At 44.3% G+C, this 26,690-nt stretch overlaps 2 protein-coding genes across 3 annotated transcripts; one reads left to right on the forward strand and one right to left on the reverse strand.

Annotated features, from left to right (window-relative positions):
• Positions 1-1,369: 1,369 nt before the first annotated feature.
• Positions 1,370-20,840, forward strand: LONP1 (lon peptidase 1, mitochondrial). 2 transcript variants are annotated; one of them, XM_084498695.1, is made up of 18 exons: positions 1,373-1,781; positions 3,268-3,356; positions 3,763-3,882; positions 5,339-5,567; positions 6,096-6,157; positions 6,721-6,850; positions 7,252-7,335; positions 8,574-8,794; positions 10,478-10,616; positions 12,135-12,313; positions 13,477-13,564; positions 15,347-15,469; positions 16,154-16,270; positions 16,572-16,712; positions 16,798-16,963; positions 18,118-18,326; positions 19,616-19,780; positions 20,460-20,840. In XM_084498695.1, exons 1-18 carry the CDS (start codon positions 1,392-1,394, stop codon positions 20,622-20,624), a joined length of 2,817 nt encoding a protein of 938 aa, XP_084354821.1. In that variant the 5' UTR covers positions 1,373-1,391; the 3' UTR covers positions 20,625-20,840. The 2 variants fall into 2 exon arrangements, with proteins under 2 accessions (XP_084354822.1, XP_084354821.1); XM_084498696.1 differs by lacking the exons at positions 19,616-19,780; positions 20,460-20,840 and adding an exon at positions 17,417-17,508 and having other exon boundaries at positions 1,370-1,781; positions 18,118-18,251.
• A 2,317-nt stretch (positions 20,841-23,157) lies between these two features.
• RPL36 (ribosomal protein L36) lies at positions 23,158-25,393 on the reverse strand. The gene is made up of 4 exons (XM_084498700.1): positions 25,330-25,393; positions 25,152-25,246; positions 23,782-23,916; positions 23,158-23,288 (listed from the first exon to the last, which is right to left on the reverse strand). Exons 2-4 carry the CDS (start codon positions 25,242-25,244, stop codon positions 23,199-23,201), a joined length of 318 nt encoding a protein of 105 aa, XP_084354826.1. The 5' UTR covers positions 25,245-25,246; positions 25,330-25,393; the 3' UTR covers positions 23,158-23,198.
• Between the last annotated feature and the right edge of the window lie 1,297 nt (positions 25,394-26,690).

Below are 26,690 nucleotides of genomic sequence, written 5' to 3' on the forward strand. Positions count from 1 at the left end.
CTGTACTCCCCAGTACAAGAGATGGAGCTATTGGAGAGAGTCCAACAAGTGGGCACAAAGGTGATGAAGGGACTGCAGCACTTCTGTGATGAAAGGCTCAGAGCTGGGACTGTTCAGGCTGAAGAAGCGGAGGTTTGGGAAGGAAAGGGGTCTTATCAATGTATGTAAAAGTCTGAAGGGAGGGTGCAGACTCTTGTCAATAGTGCCCAGTGCCAGGATGAGAGGCCATGGGCACAACAAGAGGTGACACAGGGCGCTCTGTCTGAACACCAGCAAGCACTGCTGTGCTGTGTGGTGATGGAGCACTGCCACAGGCTGCCCAGAGAGGCTGTGGAGCCTCCCTCCTTGGAGATCTCCAAAAACCATCTGGACGTGGCCCTGGGCACCCTACGCTGGGTAACCACTGAGGTCTTGTCCCACTGAGGACTTGAGAGTCCTTACAGAGCCTTGACCAAAGGGGCTGCAGGGCACTGCCTGTGCAGGGTCCTCTCTCTAGCGGGAAGGGACCTGCCCAGGTACAGCAAAGGCAAGGGACTGTGTGGCCTTTCTTCCCACTCCTCCAAAGCCTCTCAGGGAGGTGCTGTGGTGCACTTTTCTCTTTCAGTATCACAGCTGATTCCCTTCATTTCTCTCCTCGTTTCACCCAGGGCGATTTGGTTTCTCCACAGAATTGCACAGAACTGAAGGGGTTGGAAAGGACCTCAAAAGATCATCGGGTCCAACCCCCCTGCCAAAGCAGTTCCCCAGAGCAGGCTGCCCAGGGAGGCATCCAGACAGGCCTTGAATATCTCCAGAGGAGCCCCCCCAGCCTCCCTGGGCAGCCTGTCCCAGCGCTCCGGCACCCTCCCCGGGAAGAAGTTCTTTGGCGTGTTGGTGCGGAACTGCCTGGGCTCCATTTGGTGGCCACTGCCCCTTGTCCTGTCCCCACAGAGCCCTGAGAAGAGGTTGGCCATGTCCCTCTGTCTGCCACCCCTCAGGTATTTATACACATTGATCAGATCCCCTCTCAGCCTTCTTTTCTCCAGGCTGACCAGACCCAGCTCTCTCAGCCTTTCCTCGTAAGGAAGGTGCTCCAGGCCCCGGATCATCTTTGTGGCCCTCCACACTCGCCTCCCGGGCGAGCCTCCCCACTCTGAGGAGGAGGAGGAATAGGAGGAGCAGCAGCAGCAGCAGCAGCAGCAGCAGCAACAGCCGCCCCTCCACACCCCTCCGCTCCTCCCGCAAGCCCACCGGCCCCCAGCCGAGCCGGGACTCGAACCGGCGACCCCAGGGGGAGGCCCCCGCAGCTCGCAGCGGACGTGCGCGGCCCCACGCTCGGCGAGTCCCAGCGGCTCCCCCGGCGCCTGCGCGGGGCGGCGCGGGCCGGAAGTGCGGCAGCGCCCGCCGGCAGCATGGCGGCCGCCCGCTGCTTGCGGCTCTGCGGCCGCTGGCGGCCGGCGCTGCTGGGGCCCGCGCGGCGCCGCCTCTTGGCGGCCGCCTCGGCTTCCCCGGGCCCCGCCGCCGCCTCTCCGAGCCCCGCTCCGCCGGCCCGCGCCGCCTTCAGCACCGCTCCGCGGTGGCACCAGTGGAGCCCTGGGGGCCTGGCGGGGGGCGACGCGCTGGAGGGCGGCGGCGGGGGAGCCGAGGACGGCGGCGGCGGCGGCGGCGGGGCGGACCCCGGCGGGGCCGCGCCGGTGATGACGGCGCTGACGCCGCTGATGGTCCCGGAGCATTTCCCCAACGTGCCGCTCATCGCCGTGACGCGCAACCCGGTTTTCCCTCGCTTCATCAAGATCATTGAGGTGAGCGGCCCGGGGGCGGGGGACCCGGGGCTGCAGCTCGGGGCCGTGCCCGGGCCCCGGCTCTGTCAGGCGGCTCCCCTGCAGCACAGGCACCGGGCTCGGGAGCTTCCCTCCCGGTTTGTGCCTTTTTTGTCCTTATTATTTACAAATCCCGCTTAATTACTCGGGAAGGCAGCGCGGTGTGGCATGCTCGAGGGCCTTCTGCCTCTCCGTGTTAGTTTTTAGCGGTCTAATTTTACTGACACATTGCTTTTTGGGGCTGGTAGCGGCTGTACGGTTTCACAAGTATTGCATCAGAGCCCGTTATGCTGCTTCTGAGGGGGCAATCGCGCGGGAACTCTTCCAGAGGTCGCTGTCCTCGCTCCTTTGCTGAAGGTTAAGGGAAAGTGTCCTTGGTTTAGCTTCATGGGCTTGTGTCGATGCACCAAGAGGAATATTTTTGTGAAGGCAGTAATTGGTGAGGTGCAAGAGGAAAGCTCGAGTCCAGTGTAGAGCAACGCTGCTAAGTGGGATTGGGTGCTGAGACAGGATGATAATTGCAAAATATAAGTTTGATCTTTGACATGTGATGTGAGCTCACAAGGCAGACATATTTTCTCTTCCTGGAAGGTAATCATTTTGGAACAAACACTCATGTTTGTACCACCCAATAGTATTTTTCCAAACCAATTTTGGGGGAAATGGAACAGATACTGAACCAATAATTCCCTATTCATGTAGTGCTATTTATCCTAATGTAATTCCTACTGGATTTTTTTTGCATATCTGAATCTGATATATGCAAATTCTAGTGGCTTTGTAGCTGTGTTGGGGAGCGTAGAAGCTTGTGTATTATTGTGATCTTCAGACATGTAATCATATGACACTTCTATATATAAGTGATTAATTTCAGTGCACAGGTCAGGTCTTACATTCAGACAGTTGTTAAATGCTGTCTTATATCCTGTGAATTCACAGAGCTACCATTTATTACTTTCGTGACAAAGTGAGGTACTATCGTGAATATGGAAGGGCCCCTGGGTAGGCTGCTGGGGCTGTAGGAGATAAGGAACAGGACAGGTTTTGGATATGAGGATTTAAAGTAGGCTGGATGGGTTGATGGGGAAGGTTGGGCTAGCTGCCTAGTTGGAGTGGAGGGCTGAGACACACAGGTGTTGAAGTGATAGCAACAGAAATACTTACAAAGTGTTGCTCAAGTGACTGAGAAGTTTCTTGCTCAGAAGATTTGTAGGGTTTAGGCCTGATTTCTTCCCCTGCCTTCAAGTTAATTTCATATACTCAGTGCCTTGTCTTAAATATTCAGTTTTCCCATTTCTCTAATATTCTTCCACTTCTGTGTTACTATCCCTTAATGAAGACAAGACTGGAAAGAGCAAAGATTAGACTTGATAATTCAGTCAAAGGGTTTCACCATGCCTGCTCTTAACACCCTGAGTGTTCAAAGCTTATGGAAAATCTACATCTGACTTCACACTTATTGTCTCAGGTAAAAAATAAGAAGCTGGTGGAGCTGCTGAGGAGGAAGGTTCGTCTTGCTCAGCCTTATGCTGGTGTATTCCTTAAAAAGGATGACAAGTAAGTTGTTTCTCTTGATCTTTTTAACAATAAAATAATTCCACGACTAGCCTACATTTACACAAAAGGCTGTCATTTGAGATCCCCTGCCTTGGATAGTATTAGAGAAATCTATATATATGCTTGGACCATTCTCTTACTACGACAGTTTCTGTTACCACCACCAGCACTGCCAGGGGCTTGAGTCTTGCTATAGGAAGGGCTGTTGTTGTCTGGGAGGGGGATGAACCATCCAGATAATTGAGTGATTTGTAAAGGGACATGGTGATGACTGCAAATAATGCGAACAGTCTTTGCTCCTGAATCCAGTTTTCAAGTTCTGCAAACAGTGATTGTTTTTATCCTTTTTTATATTTTACCTGTTTTCTCAAGATTGTGAATATCTACTCTGTTTGTTTCTCAATAGTAATGAATCTGATGTAGTGGAGGATCTGAATGAAATCTACCAGATGGGAACTTTTGTACAGATTCACGAAATGCAAGACCTCGGAGACAAGTTGCGTATGATAGTCATGGGGCACCGAAGGTAAATACTTGTACTTCCACCACATCTTGTCAGAATTTTTTTCTAAAGATATGTCCCTTGATCATTTTCACCGTGTATATACAGTTCCGTATGCAGCTCTTGTACAACAAGCTTTTATTTTGTTACCACGTTGTATTCTGACAGTATTCCAGATGCAATATTCTGTTTACTGTCACAGATGCAGCAGGTTAGCCCCCAAAAAGAAGAGTCTCGTGCATGTCATTCTTCTGTAAACCATAATGTGATGCAAACAAGCATTCAAGATGTGGGAAATTGGTCTTTATTTGATTGAGATGGAGAGCACTGTTCAGTTGCCTCCACAGGAGGAACCAGACTGGGTATCAGATCTCAGGAGCATGCTGCATTTTGGAGGAAAAAATATAGAAAATGGAATTGTTTTATCAGCAGCCATAATAATGAGATGTGGTGTCCTACAAGTGTGGGTCCTCTCATTTCTAAATCCCTCCCTTAGCTCTTCCCATACACCTTCTGGAATGTGGCAGCAACATCTTTATGAATGTGTTTGTAATGAGAACTTGAGGAAGGGAATGGGAAAGCTACAGTCTGAAACAAATGATGTTCTTTAGAAATAGTGGAATTCATTTGTAGTGGTCTAAGAATACATGCAAGGTAAGCGCAGTAGCGTATTTTTTAGACTAGCGTTATTGTTGGAAGAAAGGCAAGCAAAGACAGATGAGCTTTAGAGCTTAAAAACTTTGTTGAGGAACTGAACTTGAATATGAGCATTTCAAGAGGAGTGCAAAGGGGTTTTGACTTGATAACTTGGTCCCTTTTTAAATATCTTGCATCACGCATTAAGTTAGCAGGAACACATTTAGGAAGCATTGAGGAGTAAAAGCTAATTTGAAACTATATCCAAGTACTGAAAGAACCTTTCAGGGTTCATACTAGATACAGAGGAAATAGTAGGAGGTGTCTTTTTGTTTGCTGAAGAATATTTTAACAGCCCATTCCTTTAACTCTCGACTTAATATCACGATACAATCTTAAGTACATAACGATTTGACGCAGTGGGAGCAGCTTAGGTATCCATCTTCCTTCAGAAAAGCCTCCTATTACTTCTTCCAGCTATTTATGATTTTGTTTGAGAAAGCTAGCCTGTCAAAAACTGGAGAGCAGAAGCAGAAATAGGCAGGTCAATTAACTTTTTTTTTTTTGAATACTTACTCACTGTGAATAGAGATTACATACTCACTGTAAAATTACTTAAGTCCCATCCATATCTATCACTTTACTGTTTTACTAAATCAAGCCTTATTTTGACAGAATGAACCCAAACCTAAACCTTATCAAAATACATAGTCTATTAGTTGCCTTTGTCAAATTTGGGAATTTTAGGTTATTCAAAATACAACTCTTTCCTTTTCATGCTGAAGAGCTGAAGTTACATACAGCAGAGGAGAATTGGTAGAATCTGGTTTCTTTTGGCTTTCAGGATTCGTATAAACAGGCAGCTGGAGGTTGAGCCTGAGGAGCCTGAAAACAAACAGAAAGCTAGAAGGAAACAGAAACGCTCTAAGAAAGAGGCTGAAGAGGAGTCAGGAGCAAAGGACCAAGCCGTGGAAGTGGTACTAGATCCTGTAGCTGCTTCCTCGCAAGAAGTTCTCATGGTAGAAGTAGAGAATGTGGTTCATGAAGATTTTCAGATCACAGAAGAGGTTAAAGTAAGTGAATTAATCATGCAAGCCTCAGCCTGTCCTGTAGAATTGCATCCATATTTGTTGCTAAACAGAAGAGTTCTAAAATGAAGCTCTAATATCAGGCTTTGGAAACCATTTCCTTTTTCTCACAGTCACTGCCTGAGGGGACTTCATGAAAATAATGGTTTTTCATTGCAACACCTCAATTCCTTAGAATCAGTCACTTCAAAAAATTGCTGACTGAAGACATTAAACTGTGCTTAAGTCTGTGTAATATCTTTTATCAGATCGGACCTTTGCGCCAAGGTGACTTGAGTGGTCAACCTGACTGTATCTCTGTCGCAGAACAAGTTTTGTGCATGCAGGAAGCCAGCCTGCAGCCCTTGCCCCCCAGGAGAAGTAACTGCCCCAACATGAAATACCATTTCAGCACAGCATTGGAGACAGATGGATTGAGTTCCCACAGTGGAGGGGTTGGGGAACATTGTGTTTATACTGAGGCCTTGTCCTTTTCCAGTCTTTTTCTTGATTAATTCTCTCTTGTGTTTATAGGCTCTTACTGCAGAAATTGTCAAAACTATCCGGGACATCATTGCCTTGAACCCTTTGTACAGGTACATATTTCCCACACTGCTCTGCCTTGGGAACGGTGTATTCTCAGGCTGAAGTACCCTGAGATTTTCTGTTCCATTTGTCCTTTCGCTGTAACAAAGAAGAGACACTTGCTGAATTGCTACCTAGAAGTCTGTTTTGAGATGTAAGCTTTAGCATCCATTGTTAGTAAAAGAGAGGAACATTTGAAACCTATGAAATAGGACAATTGGACTTGCAGCAGGTGGTTTGGATCTATGTGAAACTCACTGCAATAACAGTCACGGTCTTGATGCATGTAATATGAGCATAGTAAGAGACTTAGCATAGTGGGACACAAAAATTTTGTGTGACTATTGAGATAACACTTCACCTAGTTGATTATATTTATCATTGATCATTCCTTTCATCAAGTGATGTATGCGCTTGGTAAAATTTTTAAAAATTTTTTAAAAGTTCCTTTGCTATGAAACTGAGCAGCATTTAATTTCTTTACCATTATAACAAGTAAGTAACCCCATAATGTTACTCCCTTATGAATGTACGTATTTACTGAGCATTTTGGTTTTTACTACCATTTTTCTAGAGAGTCCGTGCTTCAGATGATGCAGGCTGGACAACGTGTGGTAGATAACCCTATCTATCTGAGTGACATGGGTGCAGCACTGACAGGAGCAGAGTCGCACGAACTTCAAGATATCTTGGAAGAAACCAGTGTAAGATGAAACTTTTAACTAAAGCTGTATTAGCTGAACCAAAAGTGTGTTTGCCATATGCCATGGTTTCTCTACCAGCCTCACTACAGAGGAGATTTCAGTACTACATTTGATGATATCAGTTAGTATCAGTGATGAGATTCCTGCTGAAGGATATAGTGAGTAATTAATAACTTGCCTTCAGGGAAAGGATGCTCTGCATCTTTGGTGGCAAACGTATTGGTTGTGTGTTGCTGTATTGCTAAATGGTTGGTCTTTGTACATCTGTGGGTGCTGGAGAATTAGGAAATGTAACTCCCAGGCAATCTGATGGAGCTTTTTATTCTAGATTATAGCCTTTTGTACAGGGAGCTGACATGACTACAGTGCTTGGAAACTCATTTTGTATCTATTGTTTCCAGATTCCTAAAAGGCTTTACAAAGCCCTCTCACTTCTTAAGAAGGAATATGAGTTGAGCAAACTTCAGCAACGTCTTGGAAGGGAGGTAAGTCTTTCAAGTAATGTGGATCTCTCTCTCTATGTATATATACATGTATAATATAATATGATATATATTTATATCATGTCCACCACTGCGGTGCTTAGCACTACCAGTGATGAATTTTAAAGCAAATAACACACACACTAAAGGAAGTTGATTATTTTAGAGTTTGGAATTTGATACTTTTTTCCATTAGAAATTTGATTTTTCTTGCACATTTGTAAAAATAATACAGAATCTGATGTTAAATGTTAAATGCTTTCTCCTGGAAGCCTGTGCAGGCAAATGAAGGAGAAGGAGATGATTTGGAAGAGCCAGAAGGCATTTTAAAAGAGCAAACTGGGCCTGACCAAAGTGATTACCTTCTCAGATAAGAAGGCCTAGAGCACAAAGGGAGAACAATACGTACTGTATACCTTGATGTTAGCAAGGCCTTTGTTGTGGTCATCATTAGTATTCTTATGGTCAAATTGGGTGATATAGACTAGAAGGATGAAGTACAAGATGTGTGAAAAAGTTGGCTAGATTGCTGGACAGAAAGGATTATGATCAACAATACAAAGTCTAAAATGCAACTAGTTGGTAGTGCTGTCTCTCAGAGAGTCAGTAAGAACCTCCTTGAGTTCAGCAAAGAGAAATTCATAGTCCTACAGGTGAGTTGGAATAATCCCATGCAACAGGCCAGGCGTCTGCATAGAAAACAACTTTGTGAAAAGGACTTTGAGATCCTGATTATTGTCTAAAAAACTGAAATGTCAGTCAAGCCTAATTTTCCTAAGTGGAGGACAAGAAGGATGAACTACAGCTTTTCCTTCTGTGAGATAAATTAAACTGCAGAGCCCTTCAATATGCTTGGATAGTGGGCATAGAAGAATGAGAAGTTATGGTATGTCGGAGGGATGTGTGAAGGTAAAATGCTTAGTCCCCTATGGGGCTATGTTCTTAAGGAGGCTCATTTTTTTGCAGGTCATTTCCAGAGTTGTTTGCAAAAGTTCTCCAGCTTACAGTATATCTGTATATATGTACATATACACAAAAACAGTTGTGGAGATACTGTTGTCTCAGAGTGCTTGAAATGGTACAATTAGAGTCACCTGTTATATTAGAACACGCTTCAAATGAAGATTTCTGTTGTATTTTCAGCTGCTGAGGAGGTCATAACTCAGAAATGTTTGGAAGCATTTGATGTTTCTTGGTGGTACCAAGAACAGAATAGTAACGATACTTGTTGCTGTGTGTAGGTTGAGGAGAAGATCAAGCAGACGCATCGCAAGTATCTTCTCCAGGAGCAGCTGAAGATCATTAAAAAAGAGCTAGGTCTGGAAAAAGAGGACAAGGATGCTATAGAAGAAAAATTCCGTGAGCGACTAAAAGATCTGGTAGTGCCAAAGCATGTTATGGATGTGATTGATGAAGAGTTGAACAAGTTGGGCTTGCTGGATAATCACTCCTCAGAATTCAAGTGAGTGCATGCTTGTGTCCTCTGCTATCAGGATTAGTTAGTGGAATGTGGGAAATGGGAGAAATCTATCCAGTTCTGTTCAACTCTTACCTTAAGTATTTATTTTCTCTTTTTGTTGTAATTGTATTCCCTGCGTGTAGTATCTGATAACACCATAGTTGTAGGATGCTTCTCTAAATCTCCAGGGTTTTACTGTATTTGACCTTTTTTGGAACATTTTAGCTCTTCTCTTGCAACCTAATGCTATGTGTAAGTACAGTTCTATTCCTCCTCATGAAAAATGCAGCGATTCCTACAGTCCTTAAGTTTGTCTCTTCTCGCATCATCTTAGGTGTTTTCATTAGATGCTAGCGAAAAGAAGTGAGTAGCTAACACAACGCTGGCTGTGTGTTTGATTCCCTGCACTGAGTGTGCAGAGTTTTAGAACAGACAAGCGCTGCTTTCACTCGTGTTCTCCTCTGTAGTAGTCTGTTTAAACTGCTTACCTCTGCCATTAGTTTCTCCATTAACATCCTTTTCTCCCAGTCTGAAATCTTTCTTTGTCATACCATACATCCAGCCCTTTTTCCTTCTTCTTGTACCAGGAAGCTTTCTTTATGTTGTCTTGGTCCACTAGGAAAGCAGACAATCCTACTTTGCTGTTTTAAAGTTTCATAGCCTGATTCAAACAGTTGACAGTGGTGCAGAGCTTACAAACAATTTCACTCAGCTTCAGACAGGAACCAGCACAACACCAAGAAATCGTACAAGGAAACTGTGTGCAGCAATCCAAGTGTTTGAACAGTACATTGGAGGTGCTGCTTTTTTTTTTTATTATTTTTAAACCAACATTACTGAGGATTTTCACACGAAAAATAGAAACTTGTCACATGCAGAAAGTTCCTGCTCTGGCATATTTCAAATCTTCCACTTCTGAAACATGGTGAGGGGAGTATACCACAGCGGAAAAGTGTCAGTATTGTTTAGCAGTTTCCTTTTGTCCAAATTAGGCGGGTCTGGTTGTTTGATTTTTCATTGATAATTATCTGTAGTTAAAATTAAAGGTCTGTTTTATTGCTAGAACGTTAGACCAAAACTTTTGGCAAAGTCGCAGCATGGTTTCAAATGTCTCATAAAAGGGAGCAGTGTGTGCTTGTGTTAGTTGGTGATACCAGACTGTAAGATCAGGTGTAAAAATAAATAACCACAAAGCCAGTATTACCTTTAAGTCCAGCATTGCTGTGCACCCACTGGATAACAAACAGGTCTTGTTTTCAAGCCTTGCTTTGCTACAAACTGGATTTTTATGCAGTATTTACTGCAACCACGTGATTCTAGCTATAAGTGCTCATGTGGGATAGTCCTGGCAAGCCAACAGCCTTTGTCTCCTAAATAATGCAAGCAAAAGGAAGTAAGCTGATGTGGGAGTTCAACAGAAGGGAATTTACTACCTAGACCAAGGTTCTTTTTCATAGATTTTGCTTTCCTGAGACAGAAGTCTTGATTTTCTAGGGAAGGAGCAAGGGAATGAAGATGTCAATGAAAGGTTAGCAGTGACTGCTCAGATCACGATGATATTTTCATAGTCCCCTGTTCATGAGTACAGTTTATACCCCATTTGTTTTGGGCAAGGTTATTTTGAAAGGCAGTGGAGAGTGGGAGCTGGTTGTTGTTAAATCACTCTCACTTGCGTGTTTCTGTCAGTGTTACACGGAACTACTTGGACTGGCTGACATCCATCCCGTGGGGCAAGTGCAGTGAGGAGAACCTGGAGCTGACCAGAGCCCGAGCAGTTCTGGAGGAGGATCATTATGGAATGGATGATGTCAAGAAGCGAATCCTGGTAAGGCAGGAATAGGCAGAGAGCACAGCTTCATGCTCTGCCTGACCCTGGGCAGTTTGTTTGTGTTTCAGCTTGTGGCTCTCCATTGAAGTTGCATTAGTTCATGAATCACAGAAAGCTGGAGGAATGTTCTGGTGATAAGTTAATGTGTTTAATTGCCAGTGACGGTGAAAGTCATGTTCTGATTTAAATGACAATATACCTCTTCTGTTACTTAAAAGAGGTATGCTGAGGAAATGAATAGATACTCAAGGGGAGCAATCTCTGGATTTTAATCAATGTATCAACAAAATGGTTCATCACAACAGGCAAAGCTTCTGCCCTTCCAAAGTGTATTGAACCCCTACTTAAATTTCTCCAGTTAAGGCAGGGGGAGATGTTAGCTAAGATGCATGTTTGCCTCATGACCTTTACCTGTCCCTGGAGTTGTGTTGCAAGCTGAAGGGTTTATTACGTTGCCTTGTTCCACAATTTCCCTTCCTTTTGCCTGAAGGTGTCTCTCCTGCACCTACCATTGTTAGCGACGCTGTTGTAGATTAGACTAGACACATGCAACAGGTTGCAGAAACTTGCAGTGGGAGCTGCCTGCCTGTCCAGAGGACAGCAATAGGATCCTGCTTTTAGGCAGCTAGTGATTTCAAGCAGTGAAACACGACCCCAGTGTTGGCAGGATTCTGGGAGGAGCGCGTGAAAATGCCCTGTAGAGAGGAGGCAGGTGCAAATACTGATTTTGTGTTAGAAATTTGCAGCGAGACCTTGCCAGATTCAGTGAAGCTACCGAGTACAGCTAGCCTTCAGCTTGACCTAGAAGCCATTTCCTTCCAACAGTGCATTAAGACAGTTTCTCTTATTGTTCGATGTGCCGTATGTAGCACAGCTCTGTGTTACCTTGTGGACAGAACTGATTGCAGTTAGGCCACCTCAGTAATCACTGTGCACAGAAACAGAAGCTGTACAGGCACCTCCTAAGCTACCAGTGAAATATTGATATGTATAACAAACCATAAATCCCTAGCCATCCTGGATCTTTTTTATTAAATTGCTTTGTTCCCCTCTGTAGAAAAAGGTAAAGGTTGTGAAATGTCTTCTCTCTGATCCTGAAAGGGGGATTCTTTCCCTAGTAGTACCCAAGACATGTGAATTAATCCCACTATCTAATTCATTATTTTAAATGCTTTACAGTAAGCCCATGTTGCACGTCAGCAAGCAGGCAGTCCTTTTTGAGTATCAGCCAGCCATGCTGCTCATCAGCACTAGCACTATTTATGCTGTCTGTAACCAGTCTTTATACAGAGTCAGATTGAGTTGCATCATGCAGGTCTGTGGATTTGATTACTGATGTGGCTGATTCCATGCAGTGGAAGAGTTGCACCAGTAATCTAACTTCTCCCCTTGCCCCCTCCAGCTCCTCTGGGGACCGGTTTTGTGTATGATGCTCATTTTCTAAGTGTTGCTTGACACAATAACAAATATGCTGCAATTGCCCTCTTCACTACTGGTGCTTCATCTGTTGTGCAGGAATTTATCGCAGTCAGCCAGCTGCGAGGATCCACCCAAGGGAAAATCCTGTGTTTTTATGGCCCCCCTGGGGTTGGCAAAACCAGCATTGCCCGCTCCATTGCCAGAGCCCTAAACAGAGAGTACTTCCGCTTCAGTGTTGGAGGGATGACCGATGTGGCAGAAATAAAAGGACACAGGTGAGTGTACCTTGAGCAATTTCTCTGTCCAGCAGTTTTTATTAATGTCGTCAAAATAGGAGTGTGACTGAAGTTGGACAATGTGTGTAATTTCATCTCTGTTCTCCAACTCCCTTCAGCAAGAGTTGGCATAGAGGAAGAGGTGAAAATGATAGCAAAGGGAGGAGTTCATCGAAATAATATCCGTGCCTCAAAATGCCATTGCTTGCTGTTTCTTACGTATGCTTACAGGTGATCTTTGAAAAGTTGTGAGAGCTTCACAAAAGCATTGGACTTAAATGCAAACGTTAATTTGTGTTTGTCTATAATAGCCAGCACTAGAGGATGGGGACAGTTTGAACAAGGCGATTCACTTGTTTTCAAATGTAACTGAGACTTGGTGTCTGAATGATTAGGAGAGAGGTGCTGCATGAGGGAAACTTGGGAACAAGAATATTCATGGAGGAATGGGAAGTGAATACAAAAATCAGTAAAGCAGCTCCTGCCAGGGGGGTATTTTTCCCCTGTGTATACCTTAAAACATTTTTTTTCAAACTAGTAAGAAAAGCAGCAGTTCTGCAAGTTCTACAGCATGGGTTGAACCTGTGAGGTTCTGCCCTGTGTGATACAGAAGTAGAGATAAATATTTTAGATGCTTTTCAGGAAGTTCTCTGCTCCGTGCCTCCTGGCATTCATCCTGCTGTTATCCTCTTGCTCTTCTTCTGCCCGTTCCTCTAACAGGATTGTGTTTTGCTGTTAGCAATAAGTACCTTCAGTGTACCTCTTGATTTACACTGATCCTCCTTTTTTTCTGTCTACCAAGTGAAGAAATGAAACGTTCCCTTTCCGAACATTTATTTAACTAAAAACAAGAGGTTGCTTTTCAACCCTCTCACTTCTTAGCTTTACCTATTTGCTTCTCACTGATTTAAAAGAGATTAAAACTAAAGATAAAAACTGCAGTCCAGGAGTATTCTGACAAAATTCAAGTCCGATCTCTAGTAGAAGCAGACTGTATGGGTCTGGGTGCTCAGTATGTTGATGGAGAATGCTTTTGATAGATGTTAAAGAAATGCAGGCTTGTTTTCCAGCAGGATATACCTGTTCCACCATCTGCATTCTGTGTTGTGTGATGTGTGCTGTACTGCATGGTTCTTCCCTAAACATGTTCTGTGGTAAAACAGGAGGACCTACGTTGGAGCAATGCCAGGAAAAATCATCCAGTGTCTGAAGAAGACCAAGACGGAGAATCCACTTATACTGATCGATGAGGTGATGTATCTGCCCTTCTAGTTTTTGCTCTTAAAAACATATGTCAGTTACTGACACCAATAGAAAAGCTGCAGCAGTGACTAGATTCTTTTTGTTTTTAAATTATGCTGGGCTCTCTGGTTCTTTAGGTGACAGTGATACCTTAGACCTTTGTTTTCTCTTCCTGTAATAGACTTCAGCTTTTATATTTCAGTTGTGCTCTTTGCTTTAAATTGCAATTATTTGGATCATGAGGATTGTAGTGGTGCTGGCTGAGTATTCAGAGAATTCAGTAGCTCTCACATTCCCTACCTAGTTGTTGATACACCATTGTGCACAAAAACATATGATTATTAGAAAAAGTCACTTTTGGCAAGTCTAAAGGAATACTATAAGGAGTAAGATGTTTACAGTCACTTTCAGGTCTGATTTGAGAATAAATAAGAGCCAGGTCTACCAGTCCACTGCTTTGTGGAAAAGCAAATAGGGACGGGATATAAAAGCAGGTGTTCAGAATGGACCAGAGATATCTCTAGTTCCATTACATGCCATGCATGGGAAAGATCAACAGCAGATGTTTTGGAAATGCTATAGAGGACTAAGAAGCTGGGTAAGGAGTTGCAGTGTAGTGAAACCATTAAGTAACTGGTAATGATTTGAAAGATAATTAAATCTGTTACTCATGGCACTTCTACTTAAGTGGCATTGGTGAGGAGCTGTGTGTTGGCCATAGCAGCACACTGTGTAACTATTGTCTAGTTAATTCTTTTTACGGAGGGAAAAAGCAGTGAAGAGGCACCTTGTTGAGAGCTTGTCCTCCTTCTGAGAGCATGGACAACACAGAAAGTAACAGCAACCATGGAGATGCTCAAAAGCTGGTCCTGGGCAGCCAGCTCTATAGGTGGCCTCACTTGAGCAGGGATGTTGGACAAGATGATGCCCTCCAGAGAGGTCTATCCCAACCTCAGCCAGTTTGTGATTCTGTCAAAGTAGCCAAGTCCTCTAGCTGAGCTGTTTTCAGTGGCTGTGTGTATGTGTATTATTTGAGTATGCATTGGTTTTGGTATTACAGCTGCAGGGGTATTACAGCCCCCATTCCCCGTTCTCCTGTGCTGCTCAGGGGATGACGTAGAAGAGGATGGATGCAGAGGAAGGTGGTTTTAGCTTGCTTTTAGTTTCTCACTGTTCTAGCCTGCTAGTGATAGGCCATACATTACATTAATATCTCTGTGCTGAATCTGTTTTGCCCATGATATAGTTGTTGAGTGATCTCCCTGTCCTTATCTCAACCCTTGAGCCCTTTCCATTTTATTTTCTCCCCTTTTTTTCTTTGAGGAGGAGGAGGAGTGAGAGTGGTTGTGGTGGAGTTCAGCTGCGTAGCAGGGTAAAACCACCACAGTACGCACTTTGCACTTTGAGCAGTGTAAGTAAGGCATCTTAGATTAAATATTAGGGGAATGGTTTAAGCTAGCACCGTGTAGTCCTCCCACTCTGGGTTCTGTGAATATAGCTTGGATTGGCAAATAGCCCGCTGATCCATGCTAACTCATTTGTTTCTAATTACACGCACACTTCTGAGACTTTGTGGTGCTTCTCCACACCACTCTTAAGAGTCCTGTGTCTTGTTAGTGTGCCACAGGCTCATCAGATCATAGTAACTTGGGTAAATCTACAGAAAGCTTGGTAGTGGCTGTTTATGAACAAACACATGAAGATTTTGAGATGGAGTCTTTAAAGAATCTTTACATGGCAATCTATTGTGGTGAGAAACATCTTGTAGCATGTAAATTGTGTCTCCCATAGGTGGATAAAATAGGAAGAGGATATCAGGGGGATCCATCCTCAGCACTTCTAGAGCTGCTGGACCCAGAACAGAACTCTAACTTCTTGGATCATTACCTTGATGTTCCTGTGGACTTATCAAAGGTAAGGTTCTTAAGGTGTAGACTTAACAAAGATTAGGTTCTGGCTGTCTTGGATAACCTCCTTGTCTCCAGGCCACATGTCCTTGCTTCCACAGCCTCTGCATTTCTTTCTTGTGCCTCAGGCTGGCCAGCAGGTCCTTGCGCAGCCATTCCGGTTTTCTGCCCTCCCTGCCTACTTTCTTACCCAGGGGGTTGGAGAGTTCTTGTGCCCTAAGGAAAACATCCTTAAAGAGTTAACAGCTCTGTTCAGCTCCTTTGTCCCTATCAACGATGTTCCAGGGCATCTCTTCCATTAAGTCTTTAAATAGTTGGAAGTTTGCTTTTTGGAAAAATTCAGGGTCCTGACTTTGCTCTTTGCCAAGCCTGTATTCCTCAAGATCACAAACTCCACCAGGGCATGGACACTGCAGCCCAGACTGGCACTGATCTTAACCTCTTTAATGAGTTTGTCTGCATTGGTGAGCACCAGATCCAGTAATGCTTCAATAGGGAACATCCTATTACATAGTTCTAGAATCCAAAGCATTATCTGTAATAAAAAAAAGACTCCACAGAGGACATGACCTTGTTCCATCCCTTCAGATCTTGCTCCAGCTCTTCAGACAGAAACGCAGTGAGGATGTACTGCTTGGAATAAAGTAGCAGCTTAATGAAAATGCCTAAAAGGATCTGGTTATGCTTTCAGGTACTTTTTATTTGTACTGCCAATGTAACGGAAACCATTCCAGAGCCACTGCGGGATAGAATGGAAGTGATCAATGTGTCAGGATATGTAGCAGAAGAGAAACTTGCAATTGCAGAGGTGAGAGAAACTACTTCAGTGATGCACTGTAAATTACATCTAATAATGTTTTTTGGCAGCTTCAGGCTTGCATATCTACATCCAACTATATCAACAAATATTAGGCACATGGTGTTGTGGATGGTGTACCTCTGATTTGAATACCCACTTAAAATAATTCCAGCATTCTATAACAGTCTGTGGACTCCAGCAAATGTCATTCAGCTAATGGCAGATTGAAGTTAAGTAAATTGGAACTACCAGGCTTTTTTTTTTTCCCCACAAATATTAACAAAAGAATGTGCTGGATGATCTCTTTCAGAGGTACTTGGTCCCTCAAGCACGAGTTCTGTGTGGCTTGGATGAAAACAAAGCCAAAATCACATCGGATGTTTTGACTGTTCTCATCAAGCAGTACTGCAGAGAGAGTGGGGTGAGGAATCTGCAGAAACAAGTAGAAAAGGTAACGGAAAATTATGTGTCACCATGACCTCTTTGCTTCAGCATTCGCAGCTTTTCCTACAGAAACAAATTCTTGTCTCACTCAGGTACTGAGAAAATCAGCCTATAAAATTGTGAGTGGAGAAGCAGAGACAGTCCAAGTAACACCCGAAAACCTGCAGGACTTTGTAGGAAAGCCCGTCTTCACTGTGGATCGAATGTATGAAACCACTCCTCCAGGAGTGGTGATGGGTCTGGCCTGGACAGCTATGGGTAAGAGTTGTGCAGGTACCCAATGTGCAGTTAAACAGTGGCTTTTGGGTAAATGTGCATTTCCAGGAGAAATGCTTCCTCTTATCCTGCATTGAGGTGAGGCTGCAGGTTCTGAAATGTAAGTACTAGCTGGAAAACTGAAATGTGTGTCTACATTTCCATATAATTTTCAAAAATTGAGTGTGGTAGTCAAACTGAATTCTCCCAAGTCCACCAAAGTTCTTCTGCTGGCATCCGTAATGTTAACTTCTGTTGCTTTTTAGATTCTGACCTCTTCTTCCCTAAAGAAAGGACATTTTTTTTATAAGCCCAGGCTAATTTTGACTTCAGGCCAGAATGTTTTCTCTTCATGCTCTGTATCCTGTATGAACTGCATCCATTAGGAACAGTAACGATTAAAAGCATAATACTTGCTAAAAGCAAGGACAAAACCTTGTCTTACTTCCTTAAAAGCAGGAGGTGCTTACGGCACAGCTGGGGCATGCTGTATCTCTTCCATGATGTCTCACCACTGACTTGGCTTTCGATGTCAAGGGCAGATACAGGTATTCCAGCACTCTGTTGGGGTGGGTGGAAGTGACTAGTTACATAGGTCCTTGGATTACTCCCAATAGTACCTTGGAGGCTTATGAATACCACTGAAAGGAAATACAGTACATAATAAAGGATAAGGTTTTACATATGACTCCTGTGTATTCTAATTGACTTTTGGTAGAACTGAAATCCTGGAAGTAGTTAGGAGGGAAAGAAATCAGTATAGCGGAGAACGTAAAGAGGTGTCTGACAATGGAAACTAGAACTGGCCAGAAGTGTTGTTATAGTGTGAGCTTGTCTTACTTTGTAGCCAAAAATGTGCCTTAAACCTTTATAAGAACTGCTTGTTTTCACTAACTTTGGGTTGCATATGTGTTGGTGGAGTATAAAGTCTAAAGAAGCAATGAATGGAGGCTGTCAATGCAGGTCTGCTGAGAATTCTACCTAAGCTTTCTGAAGGGATCCGGAAAGCAGGTTTTAATTGCTCTTTACCCAAGAGCTTCTGTCTCATTAGAGGGCCACAGACTCAAATCTGACATCACTTCTGCATCACCAAAGCCGCCTGCTCAAATTTTCCTTTAACTTCTTTCAGAATGTCCTTTTTCTATTGTTTTTCTTAGGCGGTTCCACTCTGTTTGTTGAAACATCCCTGAAGCGACCCAAAGACAAGGAGAACAAGGATGGGTCCCTTGAAGTAACAGGGCAACTGGGAGATGTAATGAAAGAGAGTGCCAAAATAGCATACACATTTGCAAGAGCATTTCTGATGCAGAAGGAACCCAGCAATGACTTCCTCGTGTCCTCCCATATCCACCTGCATGTGCCAGAGGTAATCTGATACAGAATTCAGAGGTGCACAGCAGCTAGGTTTACTTGCTACCTATGACATGAAGTTGGGAAACAATTTGTCCATGTGTTGTCCATGTATTGAATGCACTCTTTTAGCAGTAAAACCTAGAAAAGAAGACATTTTCCTCAGGATCCTGTGAAAACATTCATATGAGCCATGTGTCTGTTCCTGTCTGCAGCAAATATGTGGCAAGAATACAGGGGATTTCATAATACTGCAAGCAATCTTAGGCTTCTGTTATAGCTATTGGCCCTGTTGTGCAGGTGGTGGAACCATGGCAGAGATGAGTCTGCAGCTAAAGGAAGCTGAAGTTTTTGTTTCTGTGTTACTAGTTATTCATAAAGGCTTCAGATCATTTTAACATTATTGAAGATGCTTCTCTGGGCTGTGGTTCCTAGTCAGTGATTGCATTTCTCCAGTGTTTGGAATAGAGAATAGACATGCACGATCCTTAGAGGTGCTCATATACTGTGTTGCCAGGCTTTGGGCAGGTGCTTTGCTGAAGACAGAGTTTGTCGTACCACTGTACACAAGCTTCGCTTCTGTTAAAGCATGATTTACCATAGTGCACAGTCTCCTTATTGAAGCTTTCAGTGCAGTAGAAACTTGGTTGTAACCTGAGTATTGGTTTCCTGGAGGATTAGAAAGCAGCAGATGCTTTCTCTTCCTCTGCTCCCTCAAACACTTGTTTCCTTGGCTTTCACCTCATCACCTCAACTTTCACCTCAAAGATCTGTTTGATACCAGATAAATCCAGGCTGTCACTGGTTTAGGCTTTTTTTTTTTTGGGGTACTAAACTGAACAGTACTTTCTGCCTTGAATGATTTTTAGTATTGTTCTCCATTATTTTGTGAGTCTTGATGCTCTCTTCCCTTGTGATACTGACCTCTGTTACTTGCATCCATGTTTGGCTTAGTTCAACAAAAAGCTTTAATGCATTCACGCTCATTTTTGCTCAGGATGATAATTGCAACTTGCTCAAGTCCTGAGCCTTATGAGTATCATGGTGGCATCAGTCCAGAAACCAAATTCCAGACTCATTTGGTTTATTCCTCGTGAATAAGATGAGGAATGTATTAGATGGGCCAATTCAAGAATTCCATCAGTGACGACTTGACAAAAAGCTTTGTGTAGTGAATTTTCACCAACCTGAAATTGGTGCCATTGTAAAAACAACAAGAGCAAAGGTTTTGTCTGGTTTTGCTACTCTTTGAATGAGGTAAGAAGTGTTTTTGTACTTGTTTTTTTTTTGTTTTTTTTTAAAAAGGGAGCAACACCAAAGGATGGACCAAGTGCAGGGTGTACAATAGTAACAGCTTTGCTGTCATTGGCCATGAATTGCCCGGTGAGGCAGAATGTGGCCATGACTGGAGAGGTGTCATTAACTGGAAAGATTCTTCCTGTTGGTGGAATCAAGGAGAAGACTATTGCGGTAAGAGCTCTCTCTGTCTCCATGTATCATGGATTCATCTCAGGAGTATTTTGCTTTATGACGGTCATTACAGAAGGAATAGCATACAATAAGGATGTCTGCAGGTCTGATGATGAGCTGCGCTTGCAGGAGCATGAATGGCCCCCAGAGATAAATGCAAGATCACCCAGAGAGTGGGTGAAAACTTGCCAGTTGATGAGAGGGTTCCACTTACGTGCTGTTTCTGATGCATGTGTCTGTATCGAAAGGCTTTGTAGAACTGTGCTATGGGTCATGCTGTGGTGGGTTGGTCTGATAGACTTCATTTGAATTTAAGGTTTATCCTCAGACAAGTTGGAGCAGGCTTCTAAAACTCAGTAAAACACTACGAATTAGCGTAACAGTCCCCTGGTGTGCTCTCATAGTCCTACTAAAATACCTCCCCCTTCATCTGTCCACACACCCCCTGGAAAGTGTTTTGGGGGGCTTGAGGAGATCTTGAAATATGATCTGTCCTAGTGACAGCTTCTGTGAGTAATGTCATTGCTGCTCTCTGAAGAAGAGAGTAAAGCCAGATCATGTTCCTTAATAACTGTGCTCCTTCTCGCTTTCTGAAGTGGGAGAGAATCTCTGTTTTTAGCAGATTGATGGATTTCTAGGACTAAACACGCAGACTGCATAATTTTCTTTTTCCCCATAGGCAAAGAGAGCAGGTGTTACCTGCATCATTTTGCCATCAGAGAATAAAAAGGATTATTACGACCTTGCTGGATTCATTACAGAAGGACTAGAAGTGCATTTTGTTGAGCACTACAATGAGGTGTTTGATATAGCGTTTTCAAAACTGGATTCGGCTGGAGGATGATGTTCAACAACCTGATGACTTCAAGGTGGTTTGTACCTTAATGCTCTGCCTCAGCTCAGAAATGGGGCAGTCCTGAAGTGGGACATGGAGCTATTGCTGCTGCGCAGCTGCTGAAATGAATTAGAGCTTTGGTAGAATAAAGTATTTCTCACTCTTTCATATTGAATTATGATTCAACTTAAGTATTTCCAATAAAAATAAAGCTGTGAAATTTTACCTAGAGAACGTGCATCTTATCAGCCAGCAGCAGTGGAGCTAGTTTTCCCTTAAGTATAAAAGAGACTAATGTTTTCAGTTATTTCACTGTAAATCTTAGTATCTGCTTCAGGAAATATTTAACTAGAACATATAGAGCGGTCATGATGTGGTACTGGTGGTTGAGTAGCTCACAAAAACCTCTCCCTGTCTTGGCTTAAAAGCCCACACTAAGCTAGAGGGAAAATTGAAATTCTCCTCGGACACTGCAGTAGATCTAGCAAATTCAGCTGCAGAGAAAAATGGTTCTTTTATTATAGAATAAACCATATACCATCAGTAACAGTTTCAAGCTTAAAGAGAGCAAACTGGCACAAAAGAGAAACCTGCTCAGTGTCAGTAGTCAGCACTGCACACCACTATAGGCTTTGTCACTATAGCAGCTGTGTTATGTTCACTGAGGGGAAAAAAGGAATTAAATGTGTTAGTGTGACTATTGTGCATCAATAAACACAGGCTTGTTCTAGAGAATTTGAGTACTTCATCTATGTCAAGCACTAGAAAAACTGAGTTTAAATAGGACTCATTAAATAGCTGAAGAGTAGTTCCATGAAGCATTTGAAATGCATTTCCTTCTGCTGGAAGAACAGCAGCTGCCCTGTCTCTCAGCGAGGTAGTCCTCGGTGGAGAATAAGGAATTCGGGCAGCTGGTACTAACTCCAGTTCTTTAATGATTTGAAAACATGCTGAAACTAGCGTGAGCGGAGGATGCAAAGGGAGAAAGGCAAGAACAATAGAAACTGCAGAAGGAACACGTTGAAGTATCAAGAGGGAGAAGTGCAAAGTTGTTACTGTTAGTAACAATTCTTGCCCCTGATGTCTGCCTGCACACCTACACACCGGTAGGGGAGGCTGAGAAAGGATTTCCCTGGCATTGCAGCCTTCGAAGACTGGTCTATTGCAGAGACCAACCCTATCCCAAGGAAGCCCTGTTCAGTGAAACCAGGAGACGTGTTCTTCCTCTGGAATGTATCAACAGGACAGTTTCAGGGTCAACACCAAGCCTGAGACGGCACAAGCCTGGACAAAAAAGGTTTGAGCTAAGGCTGTCCCAGAACACAGTTAAACTCCCTGGTCAGCCTGCAGGATACAAAGGAAAGACAGATCTAGGCCTGTTGTTTCATAGGACCTGACAACAACGCGAAGTGGTAAAGCATAGCTCTCTATTATCACCGTCTTTACTTTTTTTTTTATATGTACTTCTTGCACTAACTCCAGATCTGGGCATGGTGCTTTGCTAGAAAACAGGTACTGTGTTTTGCAGCAACTTCTGTCTGCATCCCCAGATGGGCCAGTCATGAACTGGTCTTTCTCCCTCATGATCAGAGAGGAGCTGGCGTGTCAGGACAGGCAGACTTTACCACCTACTGGCAGTCATTTCCTCTCCTCATTTTCCTTTTATTGATTTACTTATGGTTCAGTGGAACAGCCAGGCCGACATACCTAAAAGAAGGTGGGATGCTCAAAGGTGTAAGGGAAGCATCCCTTTCCTTACAGCAGGTGCGACAGATGACAACAGCACAGCCTGGAGTTCAAGGGAGAACATCGTGACACCCTTACCTGATGATATCCTCTGTCCAGCTGCCACCAAATGTAGGACAGGAGTTCTGTGGAATGTAACTCCTCCTTGATGCTATACTGGGGACTTCTGCAACCACCAGGAGTCAAAAGGTAGACTTAACAGAAGAGTGGAAAACAGGTAGAGTTCACAGAAAGGAAGAAGGGATGGGTTATAGTCAGGTACATTACTGCTTGTTGTGGCAGGCTGCTGGGCAGGATGGGGTATTCAGCCTCAGAAGCCCTGTGCAGGTTTTCTGCAACAGGATTTAGCTTTTTGCACTGTCTCTTTATGTTATGAGAGGCTCTTTGAAATGACAGGCCTCTTCTCAGACAGCATGAGAAGGCCATGAGCCATGCTGCTCTGGAGGAGCAGAAGCTGTGGCTCTACACATACAGAAAACACTCGCAGAGTTGCCTGCAGTCCCTGCAGGGCTTCTTCTGTGCTCTGGATGGTTTTCCTGCATTTCCCTTTCCCCTAGTGCCTGTTTTGAGAACGATGAGGAACTGCCCTGCTACTGCAACAGGCACAAAAGGGATTTTAAAAGGAGTTCATCCACATTTAGGAAGGTAGAAGTTGCAGGAGGGAGTGGCAGAATAAGGGCATCACCATCTGCAGCATTTTTTCCAGCTTACTGTATCTTAGGGATTCAGCATCCCCAGGAGCTATCCCAGTCCCCACAGACTGAAGCAGACAGACCATTAACAGCTGCTACACCGCTTTTGTGAGAAAGGACTTTATTGAGTTACAGACTGTACAACTCAATCCTTCTTTGCAGCAGCTTTTCTCATGGCTGCCAGGACGTTACTGAGCTCCTCCCGCTTTCGCTTGGCCCGAATGTGAGTGCCAACCTGCAGAGACGAGAGCAGTACAGTCAGCATTCATCCCAGCAAAGAGCAGGGAAAAGAACCTTGTCAGACTTCAACCCCATCAACCTCAACTGGCAAGCCAGGAACTACTTAACATCACAGCTCGGTAGTATTTCTACTCTAAATTTTTGGGGGCAAGGCAGATGATGCTCTCAACTATTGGAGCTGCCTTTAACAAACTCCCAATTCACCTGGTTAATGGTACCCAGCCTCCATCAATGCTGCTATCCTGTTCCCAGCACCAGCTTTGCAAATAATACAAAAACAGCAAAGAAAATCTATTGCTGTAGCTTGGAGCCTTGTCAGCAAAGTATCTTTGTCTGCCACCCTCTCTCTCACTGTCACTCGACTGCTAACTGCGCTAACAACTGAAAAAAAAAATACATAAACAGCAAAGTTTCCCTAGGAAAGGGCAGAAAACAAAGTTGGCAAAAATAGTTTCTGATATCCTCATTATGGCATCAAATTGACCTACCCGTTTCTTTATGAACTTCAGAGCACGTTTATCTTTGGAAACTTTCAGCAGTTCCATAGCACGCCTCTCATAGGGTGCAAAGCCACAGACTTCCCTGATCATGTCTCGCACAAACTTGGTGTGTTTGGTCAGGCGCTACAGGAAGGGGAAAAAAATGTAAGTCACAATGAACACGAGCACTAACACAGCCAACATCAATATTTCCATCAAAGCAGTTACAATAAAATAACTTTTGTTTTAAAGCTCAATTCAGCAACATGCAAAAACCATCCTTGTTAAGTGCCAGGATCAGCACAGCCCTTTCACATACCTGCAAGGTTTTCAACTACCTTGGCTGCTTGCCTGCACTTCTAGCACAGCTGGAGAGGAAGCAGACTTAGCTATCTGAAAACACCTCCTAGAGAGCAGGGATACACCCTGCTGGAACACCTGAATAATCTAAACCAAGCAGTCTCCAGTTGTATGTTAGTCACCTGCACTCAGTCATCCTGGAACACTGATCATACTCGCGCATCAGAGCTTTCAGGAAAATATTCCCCTCGGCAAACAGAGGAGTTTGGGTGTACCATGCAGCAATGTTTCACATACAGAAACAAATCCAACACCACACAAGCAACTTTACAAAGAATGTAGGCAAACTGCTGGTACATTACTATTTAAGTACCAAAATGCAATTTAGGAATTGAAAACAAAGTACATAGTAGTATGGTTGGGTGGAACTTGTCTTCCTGGACTGAAGGCCTGGACTGCAAAGGGCTGTGGCAAACCCTAGGTTAAGGCCCCAAACCAATTATGCCATTACCACATCTCAGAAGACCCCTTGTAAGCTGTAAGCAGCACGGTGCTTTCAGAGGCACACTGCTCTCTGTTCATTTTAGCCATAACACCTCTTATTGCACGCATCTGCATGCACCAACACCTTTAGATGGGGCCAGGAGGAACCCAGGGTGTGCAGTGCTACACATCTCAAACACCCTGTGCAAATACTCCATTTAACCAAAGTGTGAGAAAAGATGCAAACTGAATTTCTGTCACGTGCTGAACCTTCATAGCTCCTGGTATCTGTCATCAGCTGTCAGTGACATAGAAACCTGTTGTTGTTCCCCAAACAAGCAGACTAGGAAGGCCTTCGGCAGCCATCCAGCCCGTTTTCTATTTTGCTACTAATTCAACTTAAGCCGTGCTCACCTACCTTTTTCTTTCACCTTCTCGTCCACCTACCTTATTCTCCCACTACCGACTCCTCCCCCGTTAGCTCGGGGCCGCGCCTCCAATTTCTGCTCCGCTGCCAGCGACCCCCCCCCCACCCTCTCCCCCGGTACCTCAGGGGCCGTGCGCACACCCCCCCCCCTCCCCCGCCCCGTACTCACCCCGCGGCGGCGGCACTGGCGCGGCTTGGTCACGTTCTTCGTCACTTTATAGCCTTTGTTGAGGCCCACGGCCATCGGGTAGCGGATCGCCATGTCTGCGGGGAGAGAGCGGTCAGCGCTGAGCCGCCGATGGACGCGGATGGAGGCGGATCCCGGCCCGGCCCGGCCCGCTCCTCACCTGCCTCTCCGCCGATGGCGCCGCACCGGAAGGAAAGACCTCGCGCGGGGCTCTGAGGCGGCACTTCCGGTGGCACTTCCGCCAGCCCGCCCCTCGCCCCGCCCGGCGGCCGCTCTATCTCGCCTCAGCACCATAGAGGTGGCGGACTGGAGGACTGGCGGGCTCCCTGAGGGGACTGAACGCAGGCACAGGAGGGCAGCTGCCCTGGGGGCAAATGGTCCTTAATTGGGAATGGCATTTGTGCCTTTCTCTGTGCCAGAGCGCCTGTAGTTTCTGTCTAGCTCGTGCTTGAAATGCTGCTGAAAGTGGCTGCTTCTCCAGGAGCTGCTGGGGAAGGTTTTTGCCTTTTCCTCTTGCTGCTTCCTCAGCTCCAGCTCCACCACTTGCAAGCCCAAAGCCCCTTGGCCTCAGGCCTTGCTAGCAGGCAGCATTAATGTTCAATAGGATGTGAGGGTTTGTGCACACTTCCAGACTTTTCAGGCTCTGTAGCAGTAAGAGGACTCGAGCAGGTTGCTGCTAAATTCTGAAGGGCAAACCAAGGAAGGAAGCTGTTTGATTTCCCCCTGATAGTTTTACAAATATATTTTAATTTTGATAAACGGATCAAATTAAACAGCATAAACAGAAGTTTTTGAAATGAAAGCGCTTAGATTTTCCTGCCTGAACAAGTCCTTGCCTCTTAGAAAGAACAGAGAGGAACACGTAGTTCAACCCAAAGAACTGTTTTCTACTTTCAAAGGCAGATAATATTTTTAACTGAAAATATTGAATTGAAAATATAAAATTGAAAACATTTCATTTTAAAGCAAATTATAGAATATAATTAAGAAGTTATTACATCTCACCATTAGATGTAAAGATCACATTAGATGTATAGATCACACAGTATAGAACTAGTCCGGATGCGAGACTCACTCCTGCTGTACCAGGGTGGTTGTTTCAACCAACACGCGAATCGTGTTTGGATTCCCTGTCACCCAGCTCATGGCACAGATTCAAGAGCTGGGGAATCTTCATCCCATACATCCTGGAGCAGGTCCAGCTGTAACTTTTTTCTCCACAGGAGGGCAGAATATTGACGGACCTGTGCAGCAGGGAAGTGACTGTCCCATAGAGACAAAAGAAATCCCGAATCTGCTTCATTCTAACGTTTCTGAAAGTCATTAAAGCAACATTAGGAATGCCAAATTTGTTATAAGCACCTCTACAATCAGCCCAAATTTGGTATAATGTTTATTAAAACAGAACTATCATACAAGGCAAATAAAGCTCCATCCATCCACAAGCCCTTGTTTTCGTTCAGGAGATGTTGTACGCCCCAAGCTGGACAAGATGTCATGTCCCCTGCCTAGGGCTATTTT

The sequence above is a fragment of the Aythya ferina genome (genome assembly GCF_964211825.1).
Source record: "Aythya ferina genome assembly, chromosome: 26".
NCBI classification, from domain to species: domain Eukaryota; kingdom Metazoa; phylum Chordata; class Aves; order Anseriformes; family Anatidae; genus Aythya; species Aythya ferina.